The following is a 13,223-nucleotide window of genomic DNA, read 5'->3' on the forward strand; positions in this document are numbered from 1 at the left end:
TTTGAGCACTCAGGGAGACAGTGGAGGACTGCGGAGCCTGACATGCTGCAGTCCACTGGATTGCAAAGAATCAGAAGGACTTAGCGACTAAACAACAATCAGTCACACCCAATCAGGGAAGCAGCTAGATCCAGCCCAGGTGGCTGGGGTATGGAGCTAGTGATCAAGAACCCACCTGCCAATGCAGGAGATGTAAAAGATGCGAATTCGAGCCCTGGGTGGAAAAGATCCCCTGGAGGAAGGCATGGAAACCCACTCCAGTATTCTTGCCTGGAGAATCCTATGGACAGAGGAAGCATGACGGGCTACAGTCCATCAGATCACACAGAGTCGGACACACACACGCACAATTATTATGAGAATCATTAATAAGCCTTATATGTCAGCATGTGGGAGGAGATTGAGAAGTGAGGTCTGAAAAGGGACTTGTGGAGCCACCAACCAGGCAAATTGAGAGGCCATGGGGTCCATCTAGTCACCAAGTGAGGCTGCCGAGGGCCAACAGTAGAGAAATGGATCGGGAACCATTGCCGCTGCAGCCAAGCGTCCAGTGGCAAGCGTCCTGATGCCCAGGAGTCAGGAGAAAGACATGCACGCAGCCCAGAGGACAGCAAGGACACGCCGGAGCCTGCAGCTATTTGTCACCACATCAAACCGCAGCGACCTTGTAAGAGGACAGACTGCTGCTCCCCGTCCACTTCCAAACTCTCTCCCCAGTTACTTTTGGTCAATTTCCACCTGGGAACCAAAGAAAGGGATTCTGGGAAATGTAGTCCCAGCCTAGCCAAATAAACAGTGGTGCACAGACCACTTGGCTTACTAAATCCTTCTGCTTCAGTTAGTAGGGTGACTTCTGCTCAGGAAAACTGACCTGACTGATAAACAGGCTTCGGACAAGTCTGCAGCGAGTAGACTTTTTTGTCAATGCTTTAATTTCCCATCTTACGACTCTGCACTAAAAACAGCCTGAATCTCACTTTCCCAGCCTCCCTTGCAGTCAGAATGTAAGCACGTGACCTAGGCTCAACCAATCAGGTACACCCAGATGGTACCAGGCTCAGCCAATCAAATACATCCAGATGGTACTTGGGCCTCAATTAGCTACAGCCACACGGAATGTAGGCTTAGCCAATGGATACACCTACAGGTGAAAGCAATGCAAGCGGATTCTGATGCGTAGAATTCAATCTAAAGTGGAAGAGACGTAACTAGTGTTACTAGTGACAGCCGCTGTGTCTGGACCTAGTGGTAGTGACAGGAAGATCCTGCAATATAATTTGTATATTGTTCATGGCTGTGTCTCCAGCCCTCCCTCCCCAGAGATCTGAATCACTTAATATCCTAAGTGCCTTTCCTGCTCAGACTTACCTATAATGGATTCTATTGTTCTCAAGTAAAAACCTGACGCCCCTTTAACTTCATTTAACCATCAAGTCTGTTTCCCAGCCTAGACAAAGAGGGGAACAGTGTCCACTCCCGGGGGGCCATGGAGTCAGGGAGAGGCATTTTGTAAACTTACCACAGTGCCACAGACTCTGGGCCAGTGTCATCTGAGGTGCTCACGGACCTGGGTCGTGAGTCAGGCAGACTGATTTGAATCCTGGCTCTGGCGCTGACTGACCTGTTTTGTGACCTTGAGCAGATCACTTTCTTCATCTGGAGAATGGACTGGGATTAGTGCCTGCCTCATGGGGTTATCATGGAGACCAAAAGATTCCAGAAAGGAGCAGTCTCTCAGCACACAGCTCAGGATGTGGGACGCACCCACACTAGTGATGCTAGAAGGAATACAAGTGACCTTTGTTTCCCTGGATTAAAGAAAATAAGTAATAATAGAGGCGGTGCCCTGATGGAGTCCAAGATGAAGATGGTCTGTGAACACCAAAGGTTAGAAAACATTTACAGATTTAAAACCCATCCTTGACTAATATCACTGAATTGTACACTTAAAAAATGGTTAAGAGGACAAATTTTGTTACATCTCTTTTACACCGTTTTTTTTTAAAAATGTAAAGTACCCAAAGCAGTTATACCCTTTAAATACTATCTCAATAAAGCTTTTTAAAATACCAACCACCCTGGCTTCCCAATTCCTTCTGATCCTAATTCAACCCCCACACCCCCCGACCTCTCTTCATTCTCTGACCTCATCAACCCCACCTCCAGCACTGAATTCCCTCATTCTGGCCTCACTCGCCTTCCTCCTCTTCTTAGAAGATCCAGACGCCCCCTCGGGTCTTTTTTATTTGCTCTCCCTTCTGCCTAGGATGTCCTTCCAATCAGGTTACAGGCTCTGAGATCGAGCTGCCCATCAGAGTCACCTGAGCTTTATGAAGGCCCAAGCCCCACCTCGGAGAGTCAGATGTCATTACTTGGGGAAAGAGGGTGGCGCCTGGACATTTATTGGCTTGTTGTTTTAAAACGTGCCGGGTGCTTCTAACGTTCAGCCGGCATTAAGAAATCACTGCCCAAGACATCACGCTCAGTCCCCACCATCTTTAGGTTTCAGTTCAAAGGCCAGCTCTCCAAGAGGCCGTCCCCAGTCACACCATCTACCTCCCTTCCGTATCATTTGATTCTATCCCCCTAAGATTCTATCATATACATGTCTGACTGCTTCCCAGTGAGAACATCAAATGGATGAAGGCAGAGGCTGGGTCCTCAGTGCTTGGCTCACACAGGTGCTTGGCACACAGCTGCTGCCGGAGTGAACCTCCACCTGTCCCCCTCCTGGGTCTAGCGCCAGCTCTAGGGGCTGCAGTTCTTCAGGGAGGCCACGAGGTGGCGATAGTGCCTGGCTGCATTAAAGGGCATCCCTAGACCGACCAGGCCAGCTGGGCAGGGTGGGGGTCCCCATCCTGCCATGGGCCTGGCCATCGCTCAGAGACAGGGGCAAGGACCACGGCAGACAGCATGGGGTCCTCCCTCCCCTCCTCATTCCTAGACTCAGAGCCACTGAGCCCTGGAAACAGTCCACTCAGACTAAAGTCAGAGAAGGCCCCGCTGCCCTGTCTGGAACCTCCAAGTCCTCCCCGTCTTTACCAGGCCGCTCACTGAGCCCTGGGTGTAACCTGGCGTGACTCCCACAGGCCCCTCAGCTCGCTCATGACCTGCACACGAGGCTGGTGTGCTGGCCATGCCTGAACATCCATCCACTGGGGGCTGTGACATGCACTGCCACCTTCCACATGGCAGGCTCCCACACCCACGCAGAAGAACAAAGAAGCTCTTGTATGGTCCTCTCTAAACCAGTCCCATTCCATTCCTTTCACAGCATCGGCCGGGGATGGCCTGAGGGGCCAAACCGTGCCCTGCTCTTGTCCAGCCATGAGCTGAGGAGAGTTCACATGTTTAAATGATTGAAAAAACAAAACCAAAACAGTTATGTGACCCACGAAGATGAAATGACCAGGGTGTGCCTGGGCAGAGTCAAGGTCACAGGTTGCCCACAGAGCTCCTTGAAGCTCAGGCTGCCATCTTGGCCACAGAAAGACAAATTCACTCCCTCCCAGTGTTCTTCCAAGACTGACCCAGGATTTCCCTTCTGGCTCCATCTCTGTCAGTAAATCCCCAAGAACTGGACTTCCCAGGAAAGCTCCCAGTGGGAGCCGTTATTTATAATATGGAGAGAGGGGTTCCTGACCTCGTGTGGCCCCGTCTCCGTGTTTGGTCCAAACCTGACACGGCCATCCTGAACAAAGGGAAAACTGCAAATTTGAGGACGACCGAGGCATTTTTCCAAAACAGTTTAATTAAAAAAAGGTGAAGAATCTGAAAAAATTAGGGTGTGGGGGGAACCCAAGAGGGCATACCGCGTGAGTCCACTGGCTCAGTCACAAAGAAACACCATCATCAAAAAAGATATTTAAGTTTAATACAAATTTTATACAAAGAAAATGTGAAAAAATACTTCCATATGCTAAAAGCAATTATGCTTCACAAATAAGGCCAGCTAGGCTAGTTTTTTTTTTGTTTGTTTTTTTGACAACTGCAATCGACAAATGTACTTTCCTGTTTTCTTCTAGGACTCTCTCTTTTATTTCTTTTCTAATATGGGTAACTAGCTGGAAACTGTACAGTTTGCATCCTCTTATCAACAATGAAGAGAAAGGAAACAAGACTAAAATGTACAACAGAATGTACTGGAATGATATCGTACAATTAATTTTTCTCATATACATACATCACCTTTTTGCGTTGTTCAATGCTTCTTGTTTTACACAACATACAAAATGGTACTACAGCATTCGTAGTGTAACAGACAGCACGGCGGTGTCCTGCTTCCCCTCAAACTGCCTTTGTTTCATGCGGACATAAAAACGTAAAATTCCATCGTATAAATATTACATACATGCTTCCTCTCAGACTCAAATGTCCTCCGCGTGCGTCTCGCCTTTGACTTCTCACTTCCGTGAAGCACGGCCATCTCTTACCAAGCGGGTGTGAGTGTCTTTAAAGGAACCACAAAGCAAAGAAAAACTCTCGTTTTGGAGCTTCTGACTCGAACGCTTCCTACGGTCCCCTCTTCGGCAAACGGAGCTGAGCAGGGCTTGTTTCTAGTTAATCTTCTGTAAACAAGGATGTGGGGGGTTTTTTGTTTTTTTTTTTCTCTCTTTTTTCCCTTTTATAGGAGTAGAGTCATCGTGGAAATCACATAAAACTAACGAGCTCCTCCGCGTGTCCTTCTGGTCCAGAGAGCTTGCCTTTTGTAACATGATAACGTAGTATTTGAAAAGGGACCAATGGGTGCATGTGATGCGTCCACAGCAGCACCGAATTCTGTGCTGGAAATTCCTGATCCCAATGTGCCATGTACAGACATACGAATGGAAACAGCTCATGGGGCATCAGAGGAGGGCTGTGCGCCAGAGTGAGCCCCACGCCCTCTTGCACCCCGGTGACAGACGGGCTGGATGACCATCCTCTCTCCAGCATCCATTCTTTTTGTTGTTGGGTGTGTTTTCTGTTTTTTATTGTTTTTTTCTCCCTCTTTTCTTTTTTTTTTTATAAGTTAAAGTCAATACAAATATAAAAAGGGGAAGGTACTCTAGGCTCGATGACATCCACAAATTGTACATTATTTACATCTAAAGCAAAGGTTTCACGTGGGTGGAACAGTCCTCAGTCAAGGCTATCGCCGGACGTGACGTAGTGTGGGCGGCGCTCCGTGCCGGATGCAGAGGCCGCGTCTGAATGGCTGGCATCCTCCAGTCCGAGGGTGGAGGTCTTCCGGTCTCACGTTTCTTTGCGGTTTCCGGTTTCCCCGGTGTCTGGGGTGTTTCTCTCCATGGGGCGGGCGGCTTGTGTCCCAGCGTGTCCCTAGTCCCAGAAGGTGTCCAGGCGGGACTCTTTAGGGATGAGGCTCTTCGAACTGGTACCGGCGTTGTGCTCGGAGCGGGCCGACCCTCGCTTCTCCTCGCTGCCGCTCCAGCAACTGGATTTACTGCTCCGGGAATGATCTGGGGAGGGGGGAAGCCAAGGGGAAAGGGAGCTTTAGCATCCCTGCCCACCCCTGGCCAAGGGCAACCATCCCCTTCTACGTGATCTGCACCTGCTCCCCCAGGAAGCCACCTTCCCCTCCCGACTTCCCACAACACACAGGGGCAAAATCCTGCCACGGTTTACTGCCCTGTATTTGGGGGATCTGTAAGCATTTAACAAGAGCTGGTTGGAAAAACGGGGGCATCATGCTCAGAGAAAATAAAGACAAGTGGGGAAAAGGTACTAAATTATCGAGGAAGATGGTTCTTGTGTGCCACTTAGGACCAGGCACCCTTGCTGCATGAGCAGACACCAAGTACCCCATGTCCTTGGCCACTAAAAAAGACCCTGAAATTTGGCATTCAATCTACTTACTTATGTTAATGGGGTTTCTTTAATCATTGCACAGGCAACTTGAAAAAACAGACTTACATCTAAACCAGCCAATGGAAAAGGAGTGAGGACCAGAATGGTTAAGCCCATCTGGGCTTAATGGTTAAAACCAACTGGCTCCCAGTAAGGACAAGCTTAAAGGTCAACTAAAGGATGCAAGAAGCAGAGTAAGACCTAAGGGAGCTTCAAGGACATGTGCGTCGTAAGGAGCTACATCGTGGATGAGTAAGATGTGAGGACAGTGAAGGAAGAGCCAAAGGAGGTGTCTGTCCAGCTGGGAGACAGTCCAGCCTGCAGGCTCGGCGGGATGGCCGACTCTGAGAGACCCACCAGCACATCACTGAGATCCCATCATATCCTAGATCATTTACCAAGTTCAGACAGGTTGGGACAAAACTTTAACTTCTTGAGGTGGGATGATAATATTTGATCAAAAGAAGTCGGCTATCAAGCTTAGAGACAGAATCGGGGTGAGGGAGCAAGGGACCGGATCATCGCCTAGAAGGGTGACCGCTCTTATCATCGCCTGGTGACAGGCAGGCGTGTGTGTGGTCCTGAGCTCTTCTGGAAGAGAAGCAGCAAAGACAGTGATAAGGATCTCCCAAGTCCTTGATTCTCTCAGGAGGGAACGCTTCCTCGTCACTTGCATCTGTGACCCAAAGGGGGCGCTATCGCAGTGGGCAGAGCTGGGGGCCAGGGTCGAGCTCTCTTACGGTCCTTGAATCCACCTCTTCTTACATGTTCTTCCCTACTCGTGACACCTACACTGTTGTTCCTCTGCAAGGTCAGTGATGCAGGTGGTCATCACAACACGGAAACTGACAACAATGCAGTCAAGTCACACTGGAGTCTCGCCAGCTCTGCTGAAGGCAGGGACCAGCTGGGCAGCAGGGCTTAGCTTCCTTAGCAGAAAAGCCGCATCCCAGAGCCAGGCTGGCCACCTGAGTAACTGCAGAGCCTGACCTCTCCCACCGACAGGACAGGGCGTGCTGGCTGGTTCAGCCAGGCACTGCAGAGGACAACGGGTCTGACTCCAGGACTCATCATCAAAAGACCAAGGATGAAGTCCCTTCAAGAAGCCAGATGGGGAATTCCCTGGCAGTTCAGTGGTTAGGACTCGGTGCTTTCACTGCCAAGGGTAACAGGTTCAATCCCTGCTCAGGGAACTAAGATCCCATGAGCTGCACAGCATGGTCAAAAAAGAAAAAAAAAAAACCAAAGAAGCCAGACTGTCTGTCCTGGCTGTCTCGCTTCCTACTGCAGTTTCCGATGGTCATCAGAGGCACTAATGCCAGGAAGAAACCAGGCAAAGCCAAGACCCATCACTCGGGAGAACAGGAGACACGCCCACAAAGGAAACACACACGGACACACACAGGACGAGCCCGCCGCCTGCCGGGAGCCGCTGCCCGGCGGCTCCCGCGGGGCGGGTTCATACTTACACTTCTGGGCTGGGTAGTTGGGGTGCGGCTGGTGGTCTGTGGTGGTTGGGGCAGAGGCGGGCTGTTTGTCGCACCTGTTGCTAACTGAAGAGACAGCACAGGCCCCCTCAGAGTCTGGCGGAGAGCTGAGTCCGCCAACCCCACGGGCTCGCTCTCCTGCTCATCAACAGGCTACTGGTCTTAGCACTCGGGGGGGCTGCTGGGTCGATGTCACCATTTTCCAACTCAAGGCATGCACAGGAGACTAAGGCTTTCAAAAATGCATATTAAAACCATGAAAGGGATCACTGGACACAGCACAAGATTACAGGTGGAAATAAGGCATACAATGACATAGAAGCAACCACATGAAGCCATCAACTCCCAGAATTTTGACAGCAAATTTTTCTCGGAACCACTAGCTCTACCAAGAGCTTAATTCAGGCGGGGAAACGGGAGGTGCCGGCTCCACCACACTGAGGTGGGAAGGCTCCGCCCAAGGAACCCAGATTATTTAGGGCAAGTATAATCACGAATCTACTGCCAAGGCTGATGACAGGTCAGGGAAGAGAGGGTGATGGAGGTGCGTGTGGCGAGAGGACTGAGGGAGGAGCCACAGGTGAGAGTTCAGTGGGCCACTCCTCAGCCACGATGATAGGACACCAGCACAGAATCGTCTGAAATGGAAGAGCCGGGGAAATCGCTGAAGATACGATACAGAGGGGAGAAAAAAACCTCCAGGGAAAAGTAAGGCTACACAGAGATGGAAATGTATTAACAGTGCCCTGTTTGACTCTGCAACAAACAGCATGACCATAATGATGGAAACAGATGATGACCTGCCAACCTGGAAGACTCAGCCAACAGCTGGAACTGAGAAGGACCAACTGCAGTTACAGAAGAGAATGCACACGTTCTCCACCTTGATGGTGGGGAAGTCAGAGCAGGAAGATGGAAAAGTCTGAATATGACTGTGGAGGAGAGGTGAGGGAGGCGGTGAGCACCAGAGAGGGGTCCAGGGACACTGTTTCCTCCAGCTGGAGAACAAGGCCTAAAGAGTAAGTGTTGAAATGGACCAAGGGAACCCACAGAGCACATCAAACAGTGACAGAGTGGTCTGGGAGAGAGGGGAGAAGAGAGTTGATAAGTGACCCTGATTCTCATCTAAAGCCAGAAGTCAACAAACAATGTCTAGATAAAGTCAAGAAACAGAAATATGGGGAAACAAGTTATTTCTAAGTAAGTACCAGCTGCAAAAAGATAGCCATGGAGACTGGGATGAGGAACTGTTTTTCCCTGTACGATTTTCTCTGACTAGTCATCCCTTGGTATCAGGGATGGTACAGGAGATTCATTCCAGGACCCACCATGGATACCGGATTCCATGGATACTTAAGTCTCATGGTCAGCCCTCCATATCCACATCCACAGATTCAACCAGCTACAGACTGTGTAGAACTGTATTCATTATGGGAAAAAAAATCCACACAGACGTGGACCTGCATGGTTCAAACCCATGTTGTTTAAGAGTCAACTCGATAGGCATGCATCACTTTAAAATCTTAAAATGAAGAGACAAGTGACCAGGAGAGGCCGATGCCCACCCCGAGGAAGCTCCTATCTCCTGTTTGACCTTTTCCCTCCAGACTAGATGCTCATCTTAACCAGCCTGGTTCCAGAAGCCGATAAAGAGCACAGGAACCTCCATGTTTTTGCAAAGCCCACTTTTCTCCAGATTCCTTCTACACTGTCAGCAAGCAGTGAGCACTAACGGAAGCCCTGAGACGTACGAGGATCAGAAGATGAGCTGGTCTGTCTGCTTTGATGACAACCCATCAGCCAGACGGCTGTGGAGTGCAACAGGGGGCAGTGAGGAGCAGTGAGCTCCCAGTCCTGATCCAGCCTCCAGGGACCTCCGGTTCAGCTCCCTTCAAGCTCACGCTCTAGAATAACACTGCAGCGCTCCCTAAAAAATGCTGACAATTCAGTACCTTTCCCTCCCTCCTCCTCTAGTCATCAGACTCCCCGGGATGGTCTTCTCCCCACTCCACCCTCCGCACCAACTCCCCAGCAACCCGAGCCTCCCTACCTCCTCTCTCCAGCCTCCCTTCCTACCCCCTCACACACCAGGGTGCTTCAGGTCGGGGGTCAGCCAGTGACGGCCCACAGGCCAAATGCAGCCCAACGCCTGCTCTTCCAAGTGCAAGCTCACCGCAGCACAGGCGCATCTGTTTATGTGCCATCTGCGGCTGCTTTCATCCGACAACGGCAGTTCTGATAAAGACGGTGTGGCCCTCGAAGCTTCACCTCTTCTGCTCCCTGATCCTTTACAGAAAGTCTACCAACCCCTGGGCCAGGGAACACCTCATCCACCTCACAGCTGGGAGATGCCGTATCTCCCAACTGTCTTCCTGCACGCAAGCCTCCTTGTCCCACCGGATTCCATACCCCACAGCATCGCTGATCTTCCTAAGGCCCGTTAATCTTCCCCTGTGGATGCCGCCACTTTGCTGCTCAACAGAGCCCCCTGCCTGCAGCAGTGTTTTCCCCACAGCTTGAACCCTTCCCCAGGCCAACCACCTCTGCAGCTCTGACATATCCAAAATCCTCCTGCTTAGGGCTCAGCTGGTGTTTCTAAACTCACTCTCCACTTCAGTCGAACAGAAACTCTTATATCACCACCAAAAGCAGGAACGCATAATACCTGCCATAGACAGCAGGCAACACAACAAATCCACATAATGAAAACCAAACAGTAGCAGGAAGCTCTAGGTGGGTGCCATGCTGCTGAGGTCTCAAGTCTGCTCTGCCTTTGTTAAAAAGAGAAGCTAGAAGAAGGCATGAGGAAGACACCTCCGCTCCAAACTCAACGTGTCCTCAAGATGTTATCACAAGACCCGAGTGAGAGTGAGAAGGGAGTTGACAGGTGGTTCAATCGTAATTCCATGCCAAGTTCATATTCCCCCTGAGGTCAGCTCATGCCACTCCGCCTTCATGTCTCCTGAGCCCAAACCCCACTTCCAGTGCCTCTGGGAAGTCTCCAGCCACCCTAACAAGGGACATCACTTCTTCCTCTATGTACTCAATATGCAGAAATGAAAAACAAAAACAAAAAGTTTGGTTTTCAACAGAAGAGAATGATCTAGAAGAGAAAAAGACCCTGGCTGGAGCTGAAGGACCCTGAAAGCAGCAGAATAGTTCTCACTGAGGACGAACCCTTTTGGAAGGCCCTAAAAGTGGTTTGAGAGGGTGCAGGGCAAACACCCAGTGGGCTAGAAGACAGCTCAAACTCCGCAAAAGAGGAGAACTAGAAAAGTTAGCGCCAGATAACCCACCCAAGACAGCCTGCCAGGTTATCCCTCGAGAGGAAAGATTTCTACAGAAAGATCATCTACCTAGAAATTTTTTTTCCCCCTCTGAAGGCTCAAGTACCCTCCTCCATGAAATGTGGGTGCTGGGACCTCAGGGACAGTTTCACACAGTTTCATTTGCTACAGTCATTTCTGAGGGCAGAAGAACTGCCCAAACCAAATCCATCTGCTAGCCCACCCCAGGTCAGCAACAGAACCTCTCTGTGTCTTTGGTGTGGAACTCCAAAAAAAAAATCAAAAACAAGGTCAACATTGATTCACTTGGAGAAATGCCTCAAAGCTGCCTGCCCAGCCACTCCCTCACCCCTGCTGACCAGCCCAGGGAGCCCCCGAGGACCCCTAAGGAAACCCAGTTTGAAAACCACCGCCCTGAACCCTTCAGGCTCTCCCTGAGGACACGGCTCCCCTCTGCCCGTGCGGAACGTGAGCGCGAATTCACCCACCAGGGGGCAACGTACCAGAGCCTTGGTTGGAGCCTAAGAGAATGGAGGAGGGCGTCTCCCTGGAGCCAGAGAGGTCGAGGGTCTAGAAACACAAAAAGAGAGAGATGGAGGCAAGGCTCTGGGTTCAGCGGAGCCCCCCCAGGGAAGCCCCGGGATCCCTGGGGATGCTTGTCACGGCCCCGCCAACACCTTAATGCCACCTGCTCAGGGAGGGGAGGCCAGGTCAGCTGGGGTGGCCCTACCCCTGTGCCCTTTAGGGAGGCCCCTTACTCCACTCTAGAGCCTCAGCTTCAAGGACACTGTTCCTCAACTGCCCGCTCTCTGACCTACTCGCCTCTCCGGATTTCTACCCTATCCCAAAGGGAAGTACAGCCGTCTCCCAGGACCCAAGGTGGAATGGTTCAGGAGCCCCCAAGGAAACTAAAACCCAAGGATGCGCAAGTTCCCTATATAAAATGGTCTGGAAGGATGAATACAACTGTGCCTTTGTATCCGAGGGTTTCGCATTCACGGATCCAACCAAACACAGGATGGAATTTTGGCTGGTTGCAGCTACAGATGAGAAATCCATGGATTCTGAGGGCTGACTACATATTACATCATATTATAATCGATTCACTTTTATTTCACAATAACCTCTTCCTCAGCAATAATATCAATGAAATCAAAGAGGTCTGACTTCTGGGATGACTTGATGTTTTCCCTAATACACATGAAGCAAAACCATAATGATTACAAGTGTTAAAAACGACCAACATGTCACCTAAAATAATGTCTGCATACAATCCACATACCACTCCCTGGGAAAATAAGAGGTGCGACCTCTGTGTCCAACACAGCAGCCACCAGCCACCCATGGCCATTGCATTTAAATTAGTTACTATTAAATTAATTTAGTAACATCTGAAATCCAGGTTCTTGGTCACAATGGCCACAGTTCAAGTGCTCAACAGCCACTTGAGGCTGGTGGCTCCCACAACGGGCAGAGGAGATACAGAACACTCCCAACATCACAGGTTCTACTGGACAACACTTGCCCTCAACACACACCTGGGGAGAAGGAGGCCTGCAGAGACCCTGTCGCCCCCACCTGAAGCCTGAAGACAGACACGCTCCTACAGCACGGGGCTCGCCGTGGAGGTGGGAGGGGGCAGGTCTGAGATTCTGGTTGGCCCCGAGGCGTGTGGGATGGATACTCACCGAGCCACTGTCCTTGCTTTTCTCAGCTGGCGTCTCCTTCTCTTTCGAGGCGCTGGTTTCCGGGGGGGCTGCCTGAGTACTGGAGGAGGTGCCCTGGGATGACTTATTTAGTGTTTCTGTGTTCACCTCGGGGTCTGCTTCCTGCTGAGGGGCGGTAGCTGAGGGCAAAGGGCGACAGAAGCCACATGTAAGCCGAGCGTAGTAGCGCCCGGGCCCACAGGGAACCCTGCTCCATGCAAACCACCACGTGTTAAGAGATGCCACCCAGCCCTGCCCAGGGCACAGCACAGGCCCAGAATAGCTGGACTGAAGCCTTCCCAGACACAGGAATTCCAGACTGTGCACGAAGATATGTTCATTTTTCAGAGTCTGTGATTTAAGTTTTATTAAATCATTCTGGAGACAAAAGCATGTTCATGAAGCAAACAGCTTAGTATGGCTGTTCCAATTACTCATTTCATAATTTCTAATTTTAGACCAGTGTTCACCTCAGGCACTCACTTTCACCCTGTAACAGCAGACTTGAGAGGTTTCGACAGATCCCGTGGGCCACAAATCCTACAACATTTACTCTGGACCTTCATAAAAAAAGCTTACCAACCCTTGCCTAGAGTCTCTCAAACTTGGGTCGTTCATCTACCACCTTTGAAAAATTTGCCAATCCACTGATACAGTCCCTTGTCATATTATTTATGTTATTTGCATTTAAATAAATTCTTTTAAGTGGAGACTTTTACTTCTAAACACAGAAATCTAACATTGGCCATAAATAAGCGCTAACTGTAAAATATTACTAATAAATATTATTAATAAGTTCTAACTAGACGGTGCTTCCTGCTAGAGTCTCCTGGCCTGGGATCTGCTCGCTCTGCATTAGAAAGAGATTTTAAAAACAAATTAGCTCCAAACCATCA

At 50.1% G+C, this 13,223-nt stretch overlaps 1 protein-coding gene across 12 annotated transcripts in view; it reads right to left on the reverse strand.

Annotated features, from left to right (window-relative positions):
• Positions 1-3,730: 3,730 nt before the first annotated feature.
• ZMYND8 (zinc finger MYND-type containing 8) overlaps positions 3,731-13,223 on the reverse strand; it is a 116,230-nt gene continuing 106,737 nt past the window's right edge. For 9 of the 12 annotated variants that reach the window (XM_043480634.1, XM_043480627.1, XM_043480629.1 and 6 more), the window contains 4 exons: positions 12,310-12,467; positions 11,125-11,191; positions 7,317-7,400; positions 3,731-5,459 (listed from right to left, as the gene is read on the reverse strand). In XM_043480634.1, the coding sequence (XP_043336569.1) occupies positions 5,320-5,459; positions 7,317-7,400; positions 11,125-11,191; positions 12,310-12,467 (449 nt within the window). In that variant the 3' untranslated portion in view covers positions 3,731-5,319. The remainder of the gene's footprint in view (positions 5,460-7,316; positions 7,401-11,124; positions 11,192-12,309; positions 12,468-13,223) is intronic. The other 3 variants (XM_043480636.1, XM_043480635.1, XM_043480625.1) reach the window with 1 other exon arrangement.

The sequence above is a fragment of the Cervus canadensis genome, chromosome 10, assembly GCF_019320065.1.
Source record: "Cervus canadensis isolate Bull #8, Minnesota chromosome 10, ASM1932006v1, whole genome shotgun sequence".
Taxonomy (NCBI): domain Eukaryota; kingdom Metazoa; phylum Chordata; class Mammalia; order Artiodactyla; family Cervidae; genus Cervus; species Cervus canadensis.